This window comes from Phyllostomus discolor, chromosome 1, assembly GCF_004126475.2.
Source record: "Phyllostomus discolor isolate MPI-MPIP mPhyDis1 chromosome 1, mPhyDis1.pri.v3, whole genome shotgun sequence".
Taxonomy (NCBI): Eukaryota; Metazoa; Chordata; class Mammalia; order Chiroptera; family Phyllostomidae; genus Phyllostomus; species Phyllostomus discolor.
In genome coordinates, this window is record NC_040903.2 from 24,702,246 (window position 1) to 24,729,023 (window position 26,778).

Consider the following 26,778-nt stretch of genomic DNA (forward strand, 5'->3'; position numbering starts at 1 on the left):
CCGCAACGGAGAAGGGGGTTTTTGGTGAAGACGTACACTGAACAATATCTCCTGCAAATGCTGCTGTGGCCTCTCTGTCTTAATGCAGCATCACATAAACAGTGCAGGGTCTATGAAATGGAGAATTAGACTTTAAAAATGATCTCCTCCTGGATTTTGGTAAAGGAATTAAGTTATCATTCCTCTATAGAACCTGCAGATCAGAGTCACAAAATTATGTTCAAAGGAACTTCATAACCTAAGAGTCATTTTTTTCAATGCTAACCAAAATAATAATTACACTAATAATAAAACTGGAAGATTATGGTCTACCAGACTCTGTTCTACCAGCCTCATTGTGTGACATTATTGAGTCACTCCAACCACTCATGAAGCTGGCACCATGATCACATGGAGAGGTTCGGAGGTGCTAAGTGACCTGCACAAGGTGAAACAGCTTTTAAGCAGGGGCAGTGTGACTCTGGAGCCTGCACTTTTAAAAGCCCACATTATCTTGCCCTCTACAACCTGTAACGATGAATATCTCATTTTACAACCAGGGAGAGGAACTTTGGAACTGGGAAGACTGCTCCCAGGAAGATAAAAGTGATCCTTTCTAAATGTGTGGACATACATTGAGTGGCAAATGCACTAGGGGATGTCACTGCAGGGAAGGTGCCACCGGAGAGGACCCGTTCTGTATGCTTTAGTCCAGCCCAACCCCCAGGCTCTGGTGTGTGGGATGGGCTGGGGAGCACGGACCTCGGTGTTCTCTCTCCTCAAGGAGGAAATGCTGCCCACACCAGCAAACAGTTTCTGCATTACTTACTAAGGCCACACAAAATTTTGGATATGAAATGGCTACACAGGAACACCCCTGGGCACCTGGAACACAAGAGCTTCACTGAAGGTGTCCCATAGGAAGGTGGGCACTTGTTTCCACTTAGGAATGTGTTCCATTCACCAAGCGGTAGGGCTTCAAATGCGTCCTCCTCTGCTGCAGTTTGGCAGGGAATGCCGAGGGGGTGGAGGACGGAGCTCAGCAGGGAACCCAGGGCAAAGACCTCAGAGACCTCAGAGAACGCAGATGTGAGGGACAGTACCAAGGCCAAACCCACTCACAGAAACCATTCCCAGGTTAAAAGGTAAGTAGCCCTAGGCATTCTGCAGAATATATTGAAGGAGGGAAAATTCTCCAAAGGAATCAACTGATGGTTGTACATTGAGCAAATTCTTAAGCAACAACTTCAAATAAAGACCCTGATGGTGACAACCAGCACAGACGGACAAAACACAGAAGCAGGCTGCTGTTCTGACATGATTTTGAGGTCTAGAATTTGGGTCTGACCAGAACTGGTGCTCCATGCCAAAGACGAAGGTTCACAAATTCCTCAGTAAAGAGGAATTAGAAATTATAACCAGAATTCCACCAAGGAACTGCAAGTTGCTGTAGATATTCACAGCCCACAAGGAGTAATGGCACTCAGCTGCCATTCCACATTACAGCCCACTCCTTCTTTGGCTGTAGAAGTCCCGAGTTAGAGACTACTTGACGATTTACTGGCAGATGGAAAAACGTTACCCTTTCTGAACAATGTAGTCAAGCCTGGTGCTCAAGTGGGCAAACGCACGTAGACAGCATCCTACTGCGGCGGTTCACGAGGCTGGCTCTGCGTCGGCATCACCGAGGAGCCTGTAGCAAATGTGGATTCTAGAACCCCAGCTCAGTTCTGTGAACTGGGATCTTCTGAGTCTAAGAATCTCTGTTCCGTGGATAATTCTTATCCAGTTAGATCAGGGACCCAGGCCCGAGATTCACTGCCTCACTAAGAATAGCTACATACACACTGAAGGTACAAAGAGATATAAGGTATAGCTCTTGGTCTGGAAGAGCTTCATTTTATTTTATTTACCTTTTAAAATTATTTATTTATATTTTATTTTTAGGGAGAGGGGAAGGGAGGAAGGGAGGGAGGGAGAGAGGGAGAGAGGGAGAGAGGGAAACATTGATGTGGGAGAGAAACCGACTGGCTGCCTCTCTCGCGCGTGTGCCCTGACTGGGGATTGAACCTACAACCCAGGTATGTACCCTGACTGGGAATCAAACCAGAGACCTTTCACTTTGCAGAATATTGACCAACCAACTGAGCCATACCGATCAGGGCTGGAGGAGCTTCATTTTAATCAGGGAGATGGAACACACTGGCAGTCATGTGCCAGGTAATAAAGTAGGTAATGAGAAGTGCAGGAGAGATGATTTCCAAAGCTAGGTGGATGGGCAAGACTTCACTGAAGAGATGAGAAGGAAACCACTGTTGGGAACCGCCCTGCCTGGTATCAGAAGCTGTACCCTCCGCCTAAGCTAAGGCTGAGGGAGTGGCCTTGGACCACAAGCTAGCCAGGAGACAAAAGCTTATCTCCCTGGCAGGAGCGCGGCTTCTGCTGCTTCATTCATAACTGAACCCCAATGCTTGGTCGGTTAGCCAATGACGGGTAAGATTCCCCAAGGGGGGAACGACCTAAGACAGGCACAATCACGTGGGAGGCCCCCAAAAGAAGGACTTTGGGGGCTACGGCAAAAGGGGGTGATGGACCCTCGCTCCTCGGCTTTGACATAGCCTGAGTCCTCATCGCCTGGGAGAAAATCTCCTTATCTCTTGGCTGCCTTACTTCCCTTGCTCCACTAAGCCTGAAACAATGATGGAGGGTGGTGCAGCCCTGTGCTGGAAAGGGCGGGTTCCCCAGGTGATCAGGCCTAAGAAAGAATATGTAAAATCCTGTGAAACCTGCTTTGTTTAGAATGCTCTCAGTTGAATGATAAAGGTCCAAGGAGGAAGTTAGTTTGTTCCTTGAAGTCTTATAGCTCTTTGACCTTGACTCAAAATAGGCCCTCAGACTTCCTTGTTATCTATTGTTTGATCCTTACTTCCTAGCAATGAGTAATGAGCTCTACCTGAATTCTTATGCAAATGAAACCAACAAAAAGCCTCTACAGAGGGGGAACGACGTGCTCTCCCCACCAGGGAGGGTGGCCATTCTGTTCCTACATCTCCACCTGGTTGTCTCTGTGTATGTTTTTCTCGTGTTTTGACGAGCCATCTGCAGCGTTCCGTGATCACTGCTGGCTGGTGACCCACGCATCAAACCACAGGTGAGAGAACACTGTGAGAAAAAGGGAGGAGGAGGCTGGAATGGCAAGACTGGCCTGGGAGAGATTTGGGCGCAGCTGGATATGGTCGGAGATGATTAAGGACAGATTTTATAAAATTGCACATATCTCTTCAGCTATTTCTTGCTCCATGTACATGTAAGACATGCTTATATATGTATACATATATACATATGTCTATATTCAGAGAGAGAGAGAGAATGCATGAAAAAGAGATTTTTAAACACAAATCTTCACGGAACTGCGGTTTGGAATGGGAAAACAAGAGCTCTCTGCCTGGACTTCGGCTGTCAGCACCTTCACAATAAGAACAGGAGTTAAACATTACCCAGGGTCATAAAAAAAGGAAGTGCAACACTGTGACACTGAGAGATCACACATGCCATTTTTGCATGTTGCTTCCCATCTTTAGGACGGTGAAAAATAATACTGTGGTAATATTAGGGTAGTACGATTAGGATTTAAATATTTTTGTCCTGTCATGAGGCACATTAAAAATTTTTGGCACCTGATTCCACAGTTCCAACAGAAAGCTGGGCACACAATGAATTCCCCTGCTAACAGTAAACCGACCGCAAGAACAGAGGCCTCACTCACAAAAGGCAGCGACTGCGGCAGGAACTCTACCTGGAAAGGCGGCGGTGTGGACACCGCAGGAATGACGGCGGCGGCTGCGGCAGCGGCGGCGGCGGCGGCAGCGCTGGCTGGGTCTGGCTGCACCGCGATGGGGCTGATCATGTGCTCCATTGCGTGGATTTTGCCGTCTTCAATCATTTTAGGAGCGGGAGCTGCCTGAAACATGGAGTACTGGGCCCCAATGGCAGGGATGGCCACTGCAAGACAAGTGAGGGGGAAAAATGGGTCCATCATTTTCTCAATATTTAAAAAACCCCAGTTTGGGAGGCACGGGCTATTTATTCCCCGCTAACTTGTGCTTTCCCAGGGCAGGTAAGGAAGAGAGGGGAGGTGGCAGGAACTCCCCCTGCTTGTCTTTTACGAGGAACCACGTGGGCATGGATGGAGGCTCCCAACAGATCATCACAGAGGAAGTCAAGTCTAGAGTCAGATTTCTACACCATTTCCCATGGCTTCTACAGGAAAATCTTTTGAACCTTACTCCTGATGTCCTCCAGAGCCAAAGAAAGCCTTCTAACTGCGAAAACGGGCTCAGAATGAGAAGTGAGAGCAGAGGCTTGAGGCCCAGCCATGGGAGAGCACGCCTCCCTTCTCACTGTCTCATCACCAGGCCTGCTGCCTTTTCACTTTCCCCAGTTCTGAGCAGCAGGTGCTGCTGAAGGTTTCATTCTGAGAACTCAGAGGTCTGCGTACACCTTCCCCACCCTGTGTTTCAGACTTCAACATTACCGATTCAAGAAAAACTACACAATACAAAGGGAAAGATTCCCTAGTTTTCCAGTGTCCACTCATAACAGCAAAGCAGTAGAGACTGGTTTGTTTGTTGATGGACCTGCCAGTTCCAAGAGGAGTTCCTGTGAATGGGGTCTGAAGGACTCATTTCAACCAGAGATTCAGAGAGGAGTTACTGAGCATCAGTGTAGGACAAAGCAAGGTGAAAAGAAAAAAATACTAGCCCTGGTTTGGGGGAGTCTGTGTGTGGGGGTGTATGTTTGGTGTGTGTTGAGAGGAGAAGCAAGAATATGAAGTGCATACACAAAGTATCCTTTCATTTCTGGGTTTTCTCCAACTGGAGGTATATTAGTGCTAATAACAGCTGATTTCATATAGAGTAAAGAGACAAATTTGACTGTAGGATAAACAATGGCGTGGCTGTTCAATAAAATCTGCCTAAAAACTTTAACCAAATCTTTAACCTGCCTTTCCAACTGCATGGCCTCACACCCAGACACTTCACCACTGTGCTGGTGGTTCTCCTAAAACAAAAAGTTCTAATTTTCTGGATCAAACACAAATAGAGGCAAAGGGAAAGGGGCCTAGAGAGCGTTATGAGTTTTAGCTACATCGGGGTTGTGCTAAGTAACTCTGGATTGTGCTGGTTGTCAGCCCCCCAGGAATTTCTACCTCGGGCCCCGGGACATGACTGTGCACTTGAGCATGGTTTAAGAGTTCTCTCCCCTAGTTCAATCTTAAGCTGCTGCAACTTGCCGACAGGAGACCCTCTTCCAACAAGTATAAGCGACAACTCCTGCTTTCAGGCTCTGTTTTATGGAATTAGAGATACAGGATCAGTTTTACAGTGCTCCTAACATCAGTGGCATTTATGAGGAAATCCAGTCTGGGTCACTTGCAGAAATTGAAGAATTTTTTCACAAGCGGAAAAAAAAAACAAACCCCAAATCCCCAAAACCAAACAACCAAAAACCCCAAAACCCCTCAACAAAAAAACAATCTCCCCAAAATCAAAAACCCCACATTATTATCACTGAATTAATTCAAAAGGAAGCTCTGCTGGGAAAATGCTTTTAAGCCCTACGTGGCCTAAGCAAACCCATGCCGCAGATGTGCAGATTCCTTGACGGTTAGCCAGAAGGAGCATACACTCCTCAACCAGATGAAACTCATGAACTTCAAAGTGGGGATTCTCTCGAAGAGCTCTTCAGTCTACCTCTGTGAAACCAGGAAGATGTCTGGAGGAGGACCGCTGTGATTACCCACAACTGGATTTTGCGTGGTGTGCGCTAACAGGGAGTTTGTGCTATGCTCACACAGTGGAGTTAAGTTCCTGCAGGTCTGGGTCAGAAGGATGACCTGTCTCATCAGTGGGCACTAACAACACTGGCCAACTGGTTTGTGAGGCCTGGAGGTGAAAGCAAAGTTCCAGATCCCAGTTTGAATTACTTCAGTACCCCCAAACCCCAAGCTATTGATCTAGAAAGAGGAGGGAATGAGTGCTGGGGATTGGAATCCAGGCAATAAGTAGCTGCAAACACTTTCACCACTGCCTTGGTTCCCTCGTCCCTAGGTGTTTCAGGTGTGTTAAGTTCAGGACAAGGGACGAGTGGTGCTATCTGCTCCAGAAGGTGAATTTTCTACTCAGAATGGCAGGAAGCTGCACCCTCTGGCATCTGATGGCTGGAGTAGAAATTGGCTTGAGAAAGGACAAGACAGTTTTTAGCTGATAGAAGATATAGAGGAGCCTCATATTCTGCCATTTCCCACCCCCGTCATGGCCTACTCAGTCACAGGCTGGGAAAAAAGCCTCACAACTGGTGACACACATTTGAAACACACACTGTTGGGAACTTCGACTTGAACATGGTCAAAACTAGACCATCCTTTTAAGTTCCAGATTAAGAACAGCCAGGAGGCCACATTCTTTGCCTAATCTCTGGCAGTCTACGAGAAGACGAACCTGTGTGCAAGAGCCGAAGGTAGGCTTGGGGTCACTTTAAAGAGAGGGTTGGGGTTTAGGCTGAATGGGTGCATTCTTGCTCTGGTTTATACTGACCTGTACCAGGTTTAATGGCAACTGGATTGACAGTAGAGATTTCCAAATTCGGTACAAGTTCATATCCTTTTTCTTGCTGCTTTCCTTTCCCTTCATGATATCGGCTGTATATACCACGGCCGGCGGAATATCCCCCGAGGTAGGAACCCCTGGGCCCCGGGGCTCTGTTGCCAGCTGCACCTCGACCCCGGCCTCTTATGCTGCCTGCTTATAATAACAACACAAAACAAATGATGAGCAACCAACAGTGACAGTACAGGAGACAGACCCTAACTCAAGGTTCTTGGCATTTAGGGGTTTGCCTGGAGTCTACGGCTGCAGGAGGCTAAACCTCGGCTCTTCAGTGAGCTGGGAGAGATACTTCAAACATTTTATTCCGGCCTCAATTTGCACCCTAAGTATGTCTGCTCTCTGACGCAAGACATCACCTTGCAGGATGAGTTCCCAGGACTGCAATTGCAACTTCAATAAAGAAAAACGTCATAGATTGTAAAAAAGTTAGAACTGGAAGGGAACTACTGGTTTACCTTCCTCATTTTGTGTGTGAGAAAACAGCCCTAGGGAGGGTGAGAAGGCTGAGTGAACTCACAGACTCAAAAGAGCCGGTCAATCGGTGAGCAGAACCCAGAATCTTGGTATTTTGTTTCCCAGTGTAATACTCAATTTTATTGTAGCCTAGCCAATGACTTAAAAACAAACAAAAAAGCAAACCAATAACATTGTGCCCTCTACTCTGCAACATTCTAAAGGTATAATTTCACAAGCAGGTTTCAGGTCCTAATTGGGTAGATCATGGGAAAGCAGTATTCAGGAACTTGCATGCCCCCCATGATCTTACTGCTCACTCTATATGTAGGAAGGACCTGCATTTCTCTCAATGCTATAGAAGTGAATGCCTTAAGTGCCAGCAAAGAACAGAACCCAGAACTGACACCCAGATGAAGATGGATAGAGGGGGACGGGTCCACCAACTCAGTTATGACCACAACGCCCCTGACCTAGCCCTCCTAGCAGACGTGGCTCTCCCGGGCCTGCCCAGGAAAACTGCCCCCACTAACCTTTCACGAAGTAGTCCCTGTTGGGCCCGATGAGCGCGTTGTAGGGGTAGCTATAGTAGGCCAATGTGTAGGGGTCGCAAGAGTACACGTAGCCGGGTGACTGCACAGCAGCCCCCTCGGCCACCCCGCCGCCTTTGGCCGCCTTCTGGTAGCGGGAGTACTGCTCTTTGTCCACCGGCTTGGCCAGCGTCACCTCAAGGCACGAGCCCTCCAGGTCTGTGCCGTTGAGTTTCTTCATGGCGTGCACGGCGTCCTCCCGGCTGGCGAAGTGCACGAAAGCGTAGTCGCGGATCTTCTTGACGCGCTCCACGCAGCCTGGGTTGAACTGGCCAAAGATTTTCTTGATGGTGTCCTCTGTGGTCTCCATCATGAGGTTCCGCACATAAAGGATCTTCACGGTCTCCATCACGTCCTCGTCCACGTCGATCTCAGGTTCGGCCCAATCCACAGCGATCTGGTGGCCCCACAGCTGGATGCGGCCGGGCATGAGCTTGCGGCGCGCCATGGCGGCAGCCCGGTGGCTCTCGTACTCCACGAAAGCGAAGCCGCGGTTTTTCATCTTGTCGGCTGCACTAGCGTAGACAATCACATCGAGCACGCCCTCGGTGACCTTGGCGATCTCCTCCAGGATCTCCTCACGCTTCTTCATCTTGGGAATGCCTCCGATGAAGAGGCGGCAGTTGTCAACACTGCAGCACACGCCGAGCAGACGGCCCGGGCGGATCTCGTAGTTGTTGAGCTCGCGCACCGCGCGCTTGGCCTCATTCTTGTGGCAGTACATGACGAAGGCATAGCCCCGGTTCTTGCCGTCGAAGTCCATCATGAGGCGCAGCTCGTAGATGCGGCCCACGGTCTCGAACACGGGCACCAGCTCATCCTCGTACACGTCGCGCGGGATCTTGCCCACGAAGACCTCGCAGCCGCGCTGCGGGTGCGGGCCCTCCCAGCCGGGCGGCGGGCCGCCGTACTTGCGCTGCCCGTTCTCCTGCACCATGGTGTAGCCCGTGCGCGCCAGCAGCGCCAGCAGCGCGGCCTCGTTGGGCGCACCGGCCACGCCCTCCGGCACCTTGGCAGAGGACGCAGGGGCCGAGTCGCTGCTCATGGCTGCGGTGGAATCTTCTGCAGTCATAATGTCAAAGGCATCCACGGCTGGTGGAGACCTAAGGGAGGCAGAGGGAGGGTGAGTGTGGAATCTGCACCAAGTGGAGCCAGAACTTGACTCCCTACCCCACACCCCCCTTTTTAAAAGACATACAAGACATGCTTATCCATCAGGTGGTCAAATGAGAAATAAGATGGAGACCGCTCTGGAAATGCAGCAGCTCTAAAATAGTCTAAATTACTCAAGTGGTTTTGCACGAAAAACCGGAAGTGACTCGGAAAAACTGAAAATGAATGAGCAAGTACTTCCGCCTAATCAGCTTTGAAGCAGAGAGAACCTGCTGTAATTGTCAGTGAAAACCTCCTGTTCCTGCAGCAAATGGCAACATCTTGGAATTAATTAATTCCTGCCCTTTCAACTCAGATAGATTTCTTTTTAGTTATGGCATTTAACCCCCATTTATTGCTTTGGCAGACAAAGCCTCTTTGCTTTCTTTTTAAAGACAGTCTTTTTCATTTAGGATTGGAAATAAAGCAATGTATTTACATTGTTAAGAATAACTTTGAGATGTTATACAAAATAGATACAGAGCTGTAGGCTGAAGCTTTTTACAAGGAAGAAATGTAACATCCACATTGCCAAGGGCTTGGCCTAGGAGCTGTGGTAGAGAGCAAGCACACTGTGATTTTAATGGTGCCATTTAAGTGAAACTCTTGGTATGTATCATTCGTGGATTTACAATCAGTCCACAATGAGATTAAGTTCAAACTGGGAGACTTGTGAAGCCGCAGCTACCTGGTAAACCACGCTCTAGTTTTCAGAGAAGTGTCACATGCATTATCTTATTTGATCTTAACTGCCTTACATGGTAAGTGATATTACCATTAGTCCCAATTTCGCCGTGGGGAAGTAAACTCAGAGAGGCAGGCTAAATTGCCTATTTCACATGGCAAATATCAGCTAGTACCAGGATTCCAACTTGTCTAGCTCCAGATTCTGTGTTCTTCTAAATCAGTGCTGTGCCGCAGAACTTGTAACGAGGATGGAAAAGCTGTCACCAGCCACAGGCAGCTACTGAGCACTTGAAATGGGGCTAGCAAAACCGATACACTGAGTTAATTAATTAATTTAGAATCACACGTGACAGTACAGGTCCAAACTGTGCTACCTTCACACATGCAGCTCAGAGGTGTGTAGAAATGATTATTTTTAATCTTTTTTTCCAGTGGTAATGATTGTAAGTTATACAATAAGATTATTGCTAGGAGCTGTGTACTGTGCTTTTGTAATAAAAAGCTCTTGAACTATAAAAGTACTAAAGCAAATTTTATGGAAAATTAATAAAAGTAAACAAAAAGTCACTCCTAATTCTGCTTTTCAGTGATGGCCCAAATTAAACTTTCCCATCTTCTTTAAAAAATAGGTTTTTAGGGGTGGGTGGGTAAAGCTTGGCTTCTAACCAATTTATATCCTGCTGCTTTATTTTATTTTATAAGCATTCCTCCATGGTCTTAAAACTCCTATAAAAAACATAAAAATTAATGGCTGCTAAGGTTTCATCATTTAAGAACCCAGAGCATCATATTTTTAGAAAATATGCCACTAGGAATTATATACAGGAGTACTAAGGGAAATTTTAAGGACAATTAAATTTATTTAAAGAAACAAAACAAAACAAGTTGTAATGACACAACAGAAACCTGAGATGTTTATTTGCCAATTGGCCAAAGCAATTCTTCTCTGGTTTATCTGCTGTAACAATGGGATGCAGAGCAGTTTAGTGGGGCATGTGGCACGGCCTCCGGAGCCAGACTGCTCAGCTGTGTGTGAATCCTAGCTCGCACGCTTCCTGGTTGTATGACTTGAAGCAAAGACACTTAGCTGCTCTATGCCTCAGTTTCCTCATCTACAAAACGGAAATGTTGGTGATGGTATTAATATTAGGTTTGGAGGAGTGACTTAAAACACATAAAGCACTTGGAACTCTGCTTAGAACATGGTAAATGCTCCGGAAATGTCATTATTACCTTTTATCCAAACTTCTGGGTAAAACTTTAGACCAACTCTCTCAATTTTAGATAAATTTTGACATTTTGTCAGTTCTTTAAAAACATCTGTCTGATACGGCTTCTATTCTTTTTTATTTCTTTGCTGTTCAAGTGCTTGAAAGCTGGTTTGACAACATATCCAGTTATCCTGAAGGTTTTTTAGTACGCATTTGAAAATGATACATTGGTCCCTGTAATTTCAAGATGAAACACAAATTTCAATATCAGATTTGAATATGAAGATCTTTTCCTCCTTTCAAATGGAAGATAGGATATATTCTTAAGACCACTATTTGTATAAACACTTATGTGTTTATAATCTTTGTCCTGGGAATAAAATGCCAAACACAAATATGAACATGTTGAGGCAATTCAAGATCTTAAGTGTTGCATTGTTAAACCGCTGACTAGAGGACGAAGGAACAGACAGAACTATCACTCTGCCGAGGCATGGAGCGCTGACTTTTTGTTTTCCCAACTGTACTCCGAAACTCTCGTTTTACACCGCACGAAAAAGTCTTCTAACAGTTGGACTATGGGAGTCACTGCCAATTCCATCCCCGTTAAATTCACCAAAAATTCTGTTTGCTTTTAGTCTGAAATCTTCCGGTTATCAGTAACATAACCATCTCACTGAAAATAGATACAGCTTATTTCTTATATCTATAAGCCAAGAAAAGTCTTCTTTTCCCCAAACGTCCATCACTTGAAATAAATGAATCATGTCACTGGCCGCCTTTCCCTCTTCACTTTGGTCATTAGGAAGTTCAGTCACCTCAGTTTTAGGACCTGTATCAGACATTTCAACACATTTTCAAGCTCATCTAATTTTGGCGATAGTTTTACTTTTTTAGTCTTTTATATTCCCAATGCCAAAAATTTAGCTATTTATTTATATTATCAATCTTACTGTCTGCACATTCTTTAAGTCCACCTCACACAATTGTACAGCTAGGAGAGGAATACAAACACACACACACACACACACACAGATCTCATTTGCAGCGGACGCTAATTAATGCAGTCTCTAAACTATTACATGAACTACAAATACGGACATAAAAAACAAGTGTGAACCATCATGAGATATCACGTTGCAACCATTAGCATGGCTATTATTTTTAAAACACCCGAAATGCGTGTTGGAAAGAATGTGGAAAAACGGGAACACCTGTGCTTTGCTGGTGGGAATGTAAAGCGGTCCAGCTGCTGCAGCTGACAGTGCAGCCGTTCCTCGGAGCCTCAAACACGGAATTAACACATGATCTACCGATTCCACCACAGGGTACAGACCCGAAAGCATTGAAAACTGCGACTCAGACAGATATCTGTACACCAATGATCATAACATTCTTATTTCCAATAGCCAAAAGGTGGGGACTAACCCAATGTCCACTGCCGTATGAATGGGTAAACAAAATATGGTATATATACAGAACAGGATATTACCAAGCCTTAAAAAGGAAGGAAATTTGGACACATGCTACAACATGGATGGACCATGAAGACATTATGCTAAGTGAAATAAGCCAGACACAAAAGTGCAGATATTGTGTAACTCCACTCACATGAAGTACCTAGAATAGATTCATAGAGACAGAAGATAGAGTGGTGGGTGCCAGGAGCTGGGGAAAGAGAGAATGGGGAGTTAGTGTTTACTAGTTTGTTAGAGACGATGAGAACAATGATGTGAATGGACTTAATGACACTGAACTGTACACTTAACATTCTGTAAACTGAAGGGCTGTTGGTTTGGTCCCCAGTTGGGCAAATACCCGGGTTGGGGGTTCAGTCGCTGGTCGGGATGTGTGTGGAGGCAACCAATTGATGTTTCTTTCTCACATCAGTGTTTCTCTCCCTCTGCCTCCCCCCTCTGAAAACAATGAGTCCTTGTTCTCCCCCCTCTGAAAACAATGAGTCCACAACAAAAATGTCCTTGAGTGGGGATTAGAAAATAAAATGGTTAAAGTGGTTAATTTTGTTATGTGTATTTTACCACAATTTTTTAAAAAAACTAAAAAAAAGTGGCAAGGCTCAGAGATGCAACATGGACAAAAACAAGATCCCATAAAATTAGAATTTCATTGGAAGCCAATAAAAAATGGTACATTGAGTTAGTTGGACACATTCAGGAAAATTTTATGGTTTACAAACTCTAATAGCTAATATAACAGAGTTGAAAGATTATATGGGGTGCTGCAATGAATTTGAGCCCAAAGGCTTAGTTATGCAAAAGATCATTTATTTAATGCCTTAAAAAAGGAACTATGTACAGCTAACATGACCTTTCTCTTTAGAGATGTAATAGAATGTGTAACTACAATTAGACGTGCCTTATACCAGGCCTTGGCCTCCTTTGGCCATGGCCAAATGCAACCTGCCCTTTGTTTCTGTGAGCAAAGTGTTGCTGGGAAACACAGCCCTCCCCATACATATACACACACATATATACACACATATATATCCATACACGTACACATATTTATTCATACATGTACACACACATATCCATATTATTTCTATATAGAAAATTTTATATATATATATTCTTCTTAGGATAGAGGTGTAGACACAATGAATAATAAGCAGACTTCATTAATTGAACTTTGACTGTGAATAATAATTTAAAATACCTGGATAAATGGCATGGAATTGTCCAATTTCACCCATTCGGCACATGGCATTTTTTAAATGGATTGGACAGTCTGATTTTGGCTGCCTAGCCCACTGAATAAATAGATACACAGTCTCTGGAGTCAGAGAGATCTAGTTCCCAATCCTGGCTTTTCTGCTTACTAGCAGTGAACCTGGGAGAGAGCCATTTAATCACATTAGGCCTCAGTATTCTCATCTTTAAAATGGTGACAAAAATAACTAATGTTCATTGAACGCCTATTGTGTGCCAGATGGTATGCTAAGCTCTTTACATATATTTAACTCACTTCAATCCCTACAATATCTGCATGGGTTATAGGATGTCTATCTTTTAAAGGAACTGAGGCACGGAGAGATTAGGTAGGTTTCCAGCTCACGAGCATCAGAGCTGGTATCTGAACCCTCACAGTCTGGCTTAAGTCTGTTCCGGCTGCCCCTGAGTGACTCTTACCACAGGGCTTTGGTGAGGAGTCGATGCAATGACCTGTGTAAAGTCCCAGGTAGAACCTAGCACCAAGTGCTCAAGAAATCTCACCATCAGAAATTTGAACTAAAAAAAAAAAAGATATTTGAACTTGTAAGAATCTTGACCCTATGTAGGATCCTTCTGTTTACAGGGAAACAGGCAAGAGGGTATTTTAGCCATCTCTAAACCAGTGAGTACGAGAAGCCTACCCTGTGAGTTCTGGCTTAGACTGGTGTACCAGAGTCTCCCAGATTCCCTTTGCAGCAGGTAAGGTGCCTGGCAGCATGACTTCTCCACTGGTGATGTGGCTCGGGCATCCAAGTGGAAGCCTGTTCCTCATTTAACTCTTGGCCATATAAGTTTGCGAAGGCCCTTCCAGAATGAACTTGAAGAAACTTGCTGAATAGGATGCAAAAGGTCGAGTCACTCATCCAGGTGGGTGCCAAATCCCCTGAGGCATGACCCTCTTATCCACAGCCATACACACACACACACACACACACACACACACACACACGGTGCACCCAAGGCTGCTAGCATTAAACAAACGTGGCAGTATATTTGTAACAAATCACTTATGCACAGTTTGGCATATAAAACAGAGGGACACATCTTTTCAAATCCAGTTATATTATTCTTCTGAACTGCTTAGCTAGAATTTTTGTTGTGTTTGTCTGAGGTCGAGTTTGAGCTTGTCAGAGCAAAATAAAATTTCAGAGTTAACTCAGACTTAAAGCAAAAATTATCAAGGATTTGAATTCCTTTCTTAGTACTGGTTCGGAGTACCTTTCAGTAAGATTTTAGCCTTGAGCTAGGATGTTATAGAGGGCAAGGGATACCACTGTACTGGGAAGTACTTCTGACAGCAGTCATTACCTAGACTCCAAAGCAGGCATGCATTTACTCCAGAATTATGGAAACTACTGGTTAACTTTGGTTCACTTCTCTAGGGGTGTGTGTGTGTGTGTGTGTGTGTGTGTGTGTTTGTGTTTGAGATTAATATGCAATTTGAAATTCCTGGGAGAGTTTTATTTGCTAACCAACGGACACGTTGTAATTTGAAGATATATTCAGTGGGGAGCAGTGTCTTCCAGCACTAGCTGGAATTTAATTCAATGGAAGGATTTAAAATGTATTTATCCAAGAGGTAATTCTATCTCTGCTTGCAATTAGATTTCTATTTCGATATCCCTTATTCATACCAAAAAAATTTTGTCTTTCCTAACAGTTACTTCTTAGGCATGACCTGACATACACAATGCACGGATGTAATTCATGTAACAGAATACACGCCGTACTGGTGAAGAGCAAAGACTTTGGAGTCAAAGAAATATAGGTTCAAATCATGACTGCCACTTACTATCTGTGTCAAACAAGGTAAACTGCCTCAGTTCCCTTTCTACATCTCTAAGATGGTTCTAGTAATAGCACCCATTTCAGATGAATGGTTTCAGGATTAACGTACACTGAATGCCACAAACCGAGTTGGGGCCGCAGAATTGAAGACACGAGCCCTGCAAAAAGTTTCCAAGATTCTGTCTCACCCTGAGCCACTGGTTCTTACTGCTTTGTGCCAAGCTGCCACCACCCCCTGGAGTGAACAGCAGGGATAGCATTCCTACCAGCCGGCAGGCAGGTCCCTGGCCGTGGGACATTTCTGGTGTTACCTCGGGGCTTGAAAGTGTAAAAGGAGTTCTGCTCACTCGGAGGCAGAATACTTGGAATTTACCTGGGGGCCCAAACAACCTGAAGACGGAAGTTCAAGCTCTTTCTTCTGTCTTAGCTGGCAACCTCATTCTACTTGAGGGCATGGCCCTTGGAACAAAAAAAGCCTTCTGTGACTCTCTTGTTTGGGTAATATCCTGAGAGGATACTGAGGCAGTGGAATACTGACCTTCTGGGCTCTGCCTTCCGTCCCCTCCCGACTCCTGTGAGAAGAGTTCAGTCAAGCTGCGTCTCACAGTGTGTTGATGCTGGTACAGGTTTCGTTATGGCAAAGCATATCGTCCAATGAATGCCTGTGTTTGATAAACAGATGCAGAGCCAAGGGGCTCCCTTTTCCCAGGCATTTCTATCAACACATCCCCGAAAACGAGGCATGTTGCTGTGGGTTCCCAGGGACAAAGTCACCCCCCCGAAAGGGGTGGGGGGTGCTGTCTGCGGGTGTTTGGCAGCACACCAATCCCCGTTAATAATCTGTTATCTTGTTCCCTTTAAATACGCATGACACACTTAACTTTTTCTCAACAGGTTGATGGGGTAATGCTGAAAATAACAAAACCAGTACATTTGGCACACATCTGCCTACTGGATTAACATTTTCCCAAATTCTGAACAAGCAGGAGGAGGGACTTCCAGTTTCACCCCTTATTTTAGCTCCTTTGACCTAAACCTTTAGGGATCGGGCAAGCAACAGAAAGGATGACGAGCAGATGGATACCAGAAAGGAGCTGGAAGAGGAGAAGCAGCAATGGCTAGTATAATAGTAGCTTCAATTTATAGTGTTTTGCAATTTATAAAATTATTTCACATATACACCTAATTTCATAATATCCCAGAATTTGAGCTGCTAATGGACCTTAGGTATCATTTAATCCAGGGTTTCTCAACCTCGTTCCCTCTGACACTGTGGGTGTGATGACTCCATGTCGTGGGGGGCTGTCCTGTGCTCTGTAGCATGCCTGACCTCTGCCCTAGACGCCAGGAGTGCCCCGCCCCCACTTTGACAACAGAAATTTCTCCTGTTGAGAATTCCTGATCAGGTCCTGGAGCTACTAGCAGACTGTATACATGCACACAGCAGGTACTAAGTTAACCAGTCAGAGAAGCTGGTATTTTCTGTATCTCCAGCCCCAGCATGGGCTCAATGCTTTGATCTGGCTCTCATTGTCAAGGCCAAGACAGAGAAATGTGCCACATTTTTCAAAGGTCCAAGGAAATGTCTCTATGATGCCAAACAACTCATTTAGTTTGGTCAAAAACTTACCAATTTAAAATTTCAAACCACACAACTGCCACCACAAAGCCCTGCCAGACTCATTCTGGTATCAAACTGATTTGTCATCTCAGATAAACTGACAGGCGTGGATCACAGAAACACTTTTGAAATCAGGCTAAGGATCTGCCAAGCTGGAGAAGTGCCTCATTTAAATCCACACTTCTTTGCTTTTTGGATGCATGAAAACTGCTGACAATCGGTTTTAAAATCTTGGACTTTGCTCACATGTCATTGCTGGTGTCTTCAATAACATGGAACGCATCATTTAAGATTCAGAGCGTTTTTTTTTAAAGATATACTATGAAGAATCACTAAATGTGTGTTCCTGGAACATAGTCAACTAAGTGGCACTAAAATCAACCTCCCCACCCCTCAGGCAAGATGGTCTGGCGAGATAGACAGACAGTATTTGTATATACCTTAACTCGTTCGCTCATTCATTCAACCACTGATGGAACATTTGCAGTATGCCAGGCCGGACGAGGGGTTTGGGGATATAAAGGTGACTGACTACTGCCCAGTCCTTGGGGTGGATGAAGAGGAGGGAGAGAGAGAGAGAGAGCAGAGGGGCCACCAGATGGGCAGTCCCATAAGGTTGTTCAGCCCTAAGAGGTCACACGGGTTCTTTTAACAAACACTTTACCGAGCGCCAAAACTACAACAGTGGTTTAGTCAAGTGTACAAGCCCGAGCAGTGGCCCAGCTACAACAGGTGGACAAGGGCCGAACATCCGCAGACACCTAGCTTTATGCTCAGAGACGGGAAATCTGCCAGCGTAGAGCTCTCCTTTGCTCCCACACTCCAGAACTCATTCATTATGTTAGACGTAACATCGTTGCAGATATAATACATAAGCAATGAGGCTGTAAAAGAATGAATGAATGAAATCACAAAAGTGAAAATCTCTTTTATTGAGCATCTTCATAAGCCAGAGCCTCTGCTGACTGCCGTCTTTCAGCACAGGGAGGCGCGACCTGAGAGGACACACTCTCCGAGGCAAGTCTCGTATTCCTGGGAAAGTGACGGTGGGCTGTTTCACTCCGATGCTACGAAGAGAGTGGCTCTGAGGGCAGAGATGAGTAAAATGCAACTCCCTCTGGTGGGAAAGACACGGACTAGAAATAATCTCTCAAAGAGTTTCCTTAATCTACAGTTTCAAAACTTGAGTTAATGATAGCTACCGCTTCTGAGCCCTTATATGTATAAAAACACTCTAAGGAAGTTACTTGCTTTTTATGACATCCCTATGAGTTTAAAATGTGGGTTCTAGAATGGGGGATCAGCAAACCACAGCCAGTGGGCCAAATTCGACCCTCTGGCTGTTCTTATAAAGTTTTATCAGAACACAACCATGCCCCTTCGTTTGCCTGTTGTCTACGGCTGCTTTCATGCCACAACAGCAGAGCTGAGTTGTTGTAGCACAGGCAGTGTGGCCTACAAAACCTAAACTGCTTCCTCTCTGGAATGAATGAACGAATAAATGGAAGAACCAATGAATGAGGACTGTCTTTTATAAGAAACATGTAGGACAAAATTACAAAGATAATTTTATCATATGTAACTACCAGTATATTGCTTTGAAAAAAAATTTTCACATATCTGTTTACACTGACCTTGTGTGGGCTACCTGCATCCAGAACTGGGTACAAACAGGCATGCCCCGTGTTGTCCAGCAGCGTATCTTATGACCAAAAAGGGCCCATTAAAGAGTGGATGGGCCAGTGCTGGTACGGGAGCTGGCGTTCCTAACACACAGCTCAGGCACCAGCAGCATCAAGGGGGAGAGGCACGGCAACCACTGGTGGCCTCTGTGGAATGCGAAGGCTAACCTCCTTGAAGCCTCCTTGGCGAAGAAGCAGGCACTGGGCAGCCGGCTACAGAATTCCGTGACTTTTTTGCCTTAGTTGATATGCTGAGCTTTTTGCTACATGGCCTCAAAAAGTTGGTAGAGATTTTATGACACAAGGAACTGGGCACAAAGATGATGCCTGGCCAAAGGCAGCTTCCAAAGGCCACTCTGTGTGCAGGCATTTCGAGAAGCTGGGCATCGCAGTGCTCGGGCTGCTCACACACGCTGGGAAGGACGCTTTCCTCCCCGGCATTCTCTCCTCCGGGGCAGTCGGCTCTCTGCCGGCAGTGGGGGGTCTCGAAGAGTTGGAAAGTAGGTCATTAACCTGATAAGTAGGAAATTAACCTGATACTAACGATATAATACATACATTCACAAATGTCTCCATACGAAATCCAAGGCTCTCGATCTAATGATGTTATTGATGCATCTATCATTCCACTTTCCAAGGGCGACGGCCACGCCCAGGAGCCACCCCTTGTCGCAGAGGGAAAAAGAGCAGGAAGCAGCCCCTTTCCGTGGGAAAAAGGCATGACCTCTCGTCATCCTTCCTCCTTATTCATGTTTCCTTCACCTTTGCTTTTTCTTAATTAGTTTTCCTCTTTCTCATCTTAAATTCTCATTTAACCTCCCTGGGTATTTTAATGCAATGACTTTGGTTAATAAGTACCCCAGAGTAATACATAAAATAGAGCGATGCTATGTCTGAGTGGCTGTTTGCTTCAATCATTATTTAAATAACACGCACACACACACACACACACACCAGTTTTTAACAGGTATTCACCATTTGAACAAAATGTAATAACATACGGTTTAAAACTAAGGATGGGAAAAAAGCTTGTCTATGATAAATTACTTAAGCACTAAATTTATACTTTTTTGAGGAATAATTTGCAGATATTTGGAAAAGACAAAAGTTGTCCTATTCCAAGGAAAGATATTTATGTAAAAAAGAAGAAAGGGAGGGCGGGGGAGGAAATTCTAAGTTTTCCCAGTCTCTGTAATTTAAGTAGACAGTTAAACTGAGTGGAAATTTTACATAGAAGTTACACAGGAAGCAGAACTAGATTAATAAAAGGAGCTCACGAATGCAGACTTAAATTTCAAGAATGGAACCCAACAGAGCCTTTGGAAGGGAACTTCTAAGTGTCAGAAGGCGTATGGTTTTTCAGGTGTGTTACACTCCCGAGACCAGTGTTGGCCTGTAATTGCCCTTCACGTCTTGGGTCCTCTACTTCCGCTGCGTGCGCCCGAGTTGGCATTTCAGCTGAAAATCTAACATACCAGTACAAATGTCTCTGATTCGAGCTAGTCATTTATTCCCAGCCTCGCAGAGAAATACTGGATCTCCCTTGGAGTTAATAAAGTGTGAAATGACTTTAATGCTCCAAGGGAAACACAGTATACGATACCAGTCTTGCAAAATGTTTTCAGAAAGCGCGGTTTATCTTATCCCACTTGCATCAGAAAATTTAATTGGCTCAGTTATTTCCTCCAAACCCTGTGTGTTGCAAAGAGAAAGTGAGGACCTACAGCAGCACACAGCCTCTCTTTCACACACCTGTCCTCCTGAAAACCAAGAGGGGGCAGATTGCCTCACAGCTCCTCGCGGGTCCTAAAGCCAGAGTCTGAGTAGACTTAGCAGGGATTTGTTTGGGATTTGGACACCCAACTGCTAATACCGGTGTTCTAATGTGGAGAATCTAATTCACGTGGAGAATCCTGCAGCCCTGAGTTATATTCCCACGGGCTGTTATCTTGGAACCCGTCAGAGAGCAGCCGGGCAGGCGCAGACATTCGGTCCTGGAGATGCTGGGAGAGGCAGCTGACACGGCCCAGGAGCTCCTGCCTGCTTCCCAAGATTCTGCGAGTGAAGGGCTGGCCCACCGACCCATTTTACACTGTCCACATTGAAACAAAGCTAGGGTAGCTGCTTTAGAAAAACTGAAAACATAACTGAAGCTCATCTAGTTTTGTTTCTCTAAAGCAACATGGAGAGAATCTATTTTTATACAAAAATAAATAAATATTGACTGTAGCCCATAATTCACAGCCACATTCAGTGTGGAACATCCTCTCTCTTTGCCTCTGCTACTAAATAGATGTATGTTCTTATCACACACACACACTTTTTTTCTTTAGCCTCGAATCCCATCTCCCTCTGTTGTGCTTTGGCTGGGGATTTTATCAAGCATGTTTACATGAAAACACCTCCTGACCCCAGACTGCCTCACAGCGGCATCCTAGTTACAGGAGCCGGGCCAGGTGAGCTCCTGCTCCCCAACTGCTTCGGTTCTCTCACCTGTCTGTTGGGAAACCACTGGAGCCTACGCTGGGTAGAAAACTAAGGGAGGATGTGTGCCATTTGCTTAACTGGCTGACACACAGCTTCACTGGGACTTAGTGGGATTGAAAAGTACCTCTCTGAAAAGAATCCTGGCCCTTAACATCGTCATGTACAATAAGTGACTCACAATGGCTCACGGACCTAAATGTAAGAGCTAGAACTGTAATTCCCAGAAGAAAGGATAGAGGAGAAGCTTCCTGACACTGGGTTTGGTGACAATTTCTTGGACAGGGCAACAAAAGCATGGGCAAGCAAAGAAAAAGCAGATAAACTGGACATCAAAATGAAAAATGTTTGTGTAACCAAGGGCACTGTCACAGGGTGAAAAGGCCACCCATGGAAGGGGAGAGACTCATCCCCTAAAATATTAAGGAATTAATATCCAGAATATATAAGAAACTCCTACAATGCAACAATACCAAAACAAATCAACCAATTTAAAAATAAGCAAAAGGCTGAACAGGCATTTCTCTAAAGATGATACCCAAATAGCCAACCAGCTTATGAAAAGATGCTCAACATCACTAATCATTTGGGAACTGCAAATCAAAACTGCAGTGCTAAACTACTTCATACCCATTAGGATGGCTACTATTAAAAACAGAAAGAAAGAAAGAAAATCAGAAGTGCTGGCAAGGATGTGCAGAAACTGGAATCCTTGTGCACTGCTTGTGGGAATGCACAACAGGGCAGCTGCTGCGGAAAGCAGTGCAGTGGTTTCTGAAAAACTTAACCACAGAATGAACACGTGATCCACCAATTCCACTACAGGGCATATATTCCAAAGAACCAAAAGCAGGGATTCAAACAGTTATTTGTACATGCATGACCACAACATTATTATCCACACAGCCAAGGTGAAAATAACCCAGATGTCTATCAATACATGCATGTATAAACAAAATGTGGTGTGTGTATACACACACACACACACACACACACACACACAATAAAACAGTATTCCACTTAAAAGGGAAGAAAATTCTGACACATGCTACAACATGGATGAACCATGAAGACATTATGCTACGTGAAAACCGTGAGACCCGAGAGGATAAATGTTGTATGATTCCACTTATATGAGACAACTGGAACAGTAAGTTCATAGAGACAGGGAGTAGGAAGGCGGTTGCCAGGAGCTGGGGGGAGGGAGGAATGGGGAGTTGCTGTTTAAGGGGCCCAGGGTTTCCATCTGAGAGGGTGAAAAGGTTCTGGAGACGGATGGCGGTATTTACACAACTATGTGACTGTGTGTAATGCCTCCGAACTACATGCCTAAAAATGGTTAAAACGGTAAACATTATGTTATACATTTTTTACCATAATAAATAAAGTCATGGAAATCCAGGAGTTATTATATGAAATACACAGAATAAAATGGAATGCAGATTTTTATGAGAAAATGGGAATATGATCAGAAAAAATGATGTTCTAGGTTATACAGCTTTTTCTTCACGTTTGCGATTCAAATTGCCAAGAGAAACAAATGACCAATATATTAGCAAATGGGACTTTTTATGAGTGTGAATTGTCAAAAAAGTGTCCGTGTTGCTCCAAGATGAAGATTAGAGCCATTCTGGGGAACTATTACAATTTCTTCATGCTTTTAGATTTTTGGAACTTGTCCCAACATACATGTAAATATATATTTTTTAAAGTACAAAGCAAACCGGTATTATAAAGCAGCAAAACATCTGAGTGGAGAGGAATCCAAATAATATTTATGAAGTATCTACTGTTGTTAACACACAAGGGCCAGTCCACCTCGGAGAGCAGGGTCCAAGGGGGGGTGGGCGGCAGACTTTCTCGGTGGGAGTTTGGTGCAAGCCCCCTGACAGTGCTCAGCACAGCTCAGCGGAGCAGTCACACCATTTTAGCATCTCGGCAGGTGGAGGTGGTAACGGTGAAGGAGAGCTAAATACTCGTGAACTTATTGACCCCTTACACTGTTTGGTGTGTTCCAAAGCTTGAAAATCTGAGTTTTAAAAAAAAGGGCCATGAACAGTGCAAGTGCAGACTTTCTGTGTGTGTGTGTGTGTGTGTGTGTGTGTGTGTGTGTGTGCCGGGGCAGGGGGGCGTGGGGGCGACAGGCACCAGGGTGAGGACAACGATTAGACCAGCTCATCTGTAGAATCTACCATCTTTCAAATTCTACTCGAGACTCTACAAACCTTTCTGTGAAGCCACTGACCACTCCTTTGCTTTTGGGGTCCTTGGCCTTTGGTAGTTTCTCAGTTATTTATGAATTATAGATGTTAGAACTATAGAAAAACTTAGAGACTATCTCCAAGGATTTTCCTATTACTTTGATTTTACATTTAAAAAATTATTAACTTAAAAAATTTTCTAGGTCTCCAATGAAGGGAAATGATTTTCTCCTAAAGAAACTCATGTGCTCTGCCCTGGAAGGCGTAGCTCAGTGGATTGAGCACGGGCTGGGAACCAAAGTGTCCCAGGTTTGATTCCCAGCCAGGGTACATTCTTGGGTTGCAGGCCATAACCCCCAGCAACCGCACATTGATGTTTCTCTCTCTCTCTCCACCTCCCTTCCCCCTCTAAAAATAAATAAATAAAATCTTTAAAAAATTAAAAAAAAAAAAAGAAACTCATGTGCTCTCACTTCTGGATAACAGAAGTGCTAACAGCCCGTTGTGTGGCTCACGGCTGAGTTTGGTATCTACATAATGACCTTCACTGTTGTTTTTACTGCCATGTGGACTCACGTCTTTTTTTTTTTATTTATAAATTTTCAGTTAAGTAGGGCCCATGAGCCTCCTACATTTTTAAAAAAGATTTTATTTATTTATTTTTTTTAGAGAGGGAAGGGAGGGAGGGAAAAAGAGAGAGAAAGGGAAACATCAATGTGCGGTTGCTGGGGGGTCATGGCCTGCAACTCAGGCATGTGCCCTGACTGGGAATTGAACCTGCGATACTTTGGTTTGCAGCCCGCGCTCAATCCACTGAGCTATGCCAGCCAGGTCTTTTTTGTTTTAATTTAATTATGATTTTGGAGTGAAGGGAAGGGATGGAGAAAGAGAGGGAGAGAAACACTGATCAACTGCCTTCTGTATGTGCCCCTACTGGGGACTGAACCCCCAACCCAGGCCTGTGCCCTGACCAGGAAGTGAACCGACAACCTTTAGTTTTGAGGATCAATACCCAACCGACTGAGCCACTCCAGCTGGGACAGCACTCACATCTTTTTACTAAAAACAACTTCAGATACTTTTTAGATATAGAGAAACTGAGCCTCTCACTTTAAAGAAGAAACAGGCCTTGAGAAGATTAAGTGACCTATCCAAGGTTAAGTATTTTTAAGTTCATTGTTTGGACTCCCAACTAAATTCAACTTCCCATAGACAATGAAAAGAATGTTCTTTTGTTCTCCTGAAGCACACAGTACAGCAGTGAACAAAAGTGCTGATAATAAATACCTAGGGAATGAATGCAAGCCTTATATATGCTTTCTCCCATAAACAGATCCAAGAGAGTGATGTTGATGCAATGTCGATCAAATGACACTGTCTTCTGCGTTAGAGACCTGATATGGGTTCAGGCCACGGTGGGTCGGGGGAGGAAACAGGCTTTTATTTCCTGAGCTTCTGTAGAAATACTTATGATTTTAAACCTTCTTAACGTGATAGAATTAATCATGGCATGAGTGCAGTGAAATAAACATTATTATATATAATGGAAGGACAAGTATAATTTGGTACATTTCTGGAAGACAGTTTGACAATATAAAGAGCTTTACACTGTTCATTAAAAATAGTTCATTTTTATTAGTGCAATGATTCTGTTTAGTGGAATTTACCCCAAGAAAATAAGACGACCCTGGCTGGGTAGCTCAGTTGGTTAGAGCATCATCCTGATACACCAAGGTTGTAGGTTCAATCCCCAGTCAGGGCACAGATAAGAAACAACCAATGAAAGTATAAATAAGTGTAACAAGAAACTGATGTTTCTCTTTGTCTCTTTCTCTTGCTCTCTCTCAAAAGAAATAATAATAATAAACAGAAAATAATGAGAGACACAAGTAAAACTTATAGTCAAATATGTTCACTACAGTGGCATTAATAATATAATATAGTGAGTATAGTAGTATATATTTATATGTGATGTAACAAAAATAATGTTCAACAGTATGGAAATGGCTAAGTAAATTATGGCACAGATCTAGTCTAGAATATTAATTTCATGTTCTCAACTATGTTAACCTTGTTAAATCACATTTTAGAATATCTATGAAATATATCAAAAACAAAAAAGGAATAAATATACCATAATGTTAATTGTGGTTTCTTTGTAATATATTATATATAATTTTATATATTATTATATAAATATAATAATATATATCATTCAATGTTATAATAATATATATTATACTATATATTATATATTATTATATATTAAGTATAATATATGATTTTAATATATATTTTTAAATTTCCAGGTTTCCTTTAATAAAAATGCTTTTATAAACAGGAAAAAATATATAATTAAAAAAACTGGCTCTCCAAGTCCCTGAATTCAGTGGACTATGTCCAGATCCCAGCCCAGAGGATATGAAAAGAAGGGCCTGGGGGAGTGGGTGGGAGGTGAGTTGCGGGACACATCAGTGTCACCAGGACCCCTCTCTGCCAGGCAAGGGTGGACGGCCTCCACCTGTCTGATCCATGTGAGGGCTGGCTGTGCAAGGTTCTTGGAGCAGGTGGTACAAATGACCTCTCTCTTTTATGCTTCCTGTCCTTGCCATAGCGTACTTAAAGTTACCACCCACAGAATAACAATGCCTTCTATCTGTAAAGAATTACAGAGCTGTCAAACTGTATTTCCATATGTTGTAATTCACTGGGTTGCCGTGAGTTAGAGATTCTGACATGACAATTACTTTTACCTCATATGACAGGTGAGGGAACAAATTAGAAAAGGCAAGAGGATTGTTCAAGAACATTCGCGTATCTTCTGTAGCTGGTAGACCCTTCCTTGTGTGCAACCCTTCCAAAAGACAATGCTGATTGAAATACCCTTGACCTCTTTTGGGGGTATGTAAAAGACAAATTATAAGCAATACATATTATTCCTCATCTCTTAAGTCCTAAGATGCTCACAAATGCATAGCATACAGAAGCAGTAGTTTTTCCTCTTGAGCCATAAATATGTTGACTAAACAAAGAAATAAGAATTTATATCATGGGTTCAAAATGACTTATTTTGTATAACCGTTCACACTGCCACATGATGACACACCAGGTGCACTTTGTCTAGACAACAGGTATCTTGGTTGTTAGGAATGAAAATTACAATCGGCCTTGTAGAAGAGAAGGACACTGCTGGTGTACTCACCCAAAACCACCAGTTCGATTTTTCTGGTCCTTTTTAGGGTGTGGAACAAGAATATGCAGGAGAATTCAGGCAGCTTGCTTGGGGTTTCTCAGTTCAACTTTTGGAGTACCCTTTGAGGTGAAATCCTATGGGAGAAAAAAAGCTAAACATGTTTTCTATTTCAACATAATTTTCATACATGTATTACAAATTTGGGGGCATTTTCTTTAAAAAACAAACAAACAAACAAACAAACAAAAGGACTACCATTACTCTATCGCATTCTCTACAAACTGAGAAATGCAACCATATTTGTTTTTTTTTAAATAGTGTGCCACTTTTTTTAAAG

General features: G+C 43.8%; 1 protein-coding gene across 9 annotated transcripts in view; it reads right to left on the minus strand.

Moving 5' to 3' along the window:
- Window positions 1-26,778, minus strand: part of RBM47 (RNA binding motif protein 47) — a 141,711-nt gene that overhangs the window by 3,301 nt on the left and 111,632 nt on the right. For 7 of the 9 annotated variants that reach the window (XM_036020011.1, XM_036020013.1, XM_036020009.1 and 4 more), the window contains 5 exons: window positions 26,451-26,575; window positions 14,114-14,303; window positions 7,634-8,793; window positions 6,576-6,782; window positions 3,776-3,981 (listed from right to left, as the gene is read on the minus strand). In XM_036020011.1, coding sequence (XP_035875904.1) covers window positions 3,776-3,981; window positions 6,576-6,782; window positions 7,634-8,793; window positions 14,114-14,244 — 1,704 coding nt within the window. In that variant the 5' untranslated portion in view covers window positions 14,245-14,303; window positions 26,451-26,575. The remainder of the gene's footprint in view (window positions 1-3,775; window positions 3,982-6,575; window positions 6,783-7,633; window positions 8,794-14,113; window positions 14,304-26,450; window positions 26,576-26,778) is intronic. The other 2 variants (XM_036020016.1, XM_036020017.1) reach the window with 2 other exon arrangements.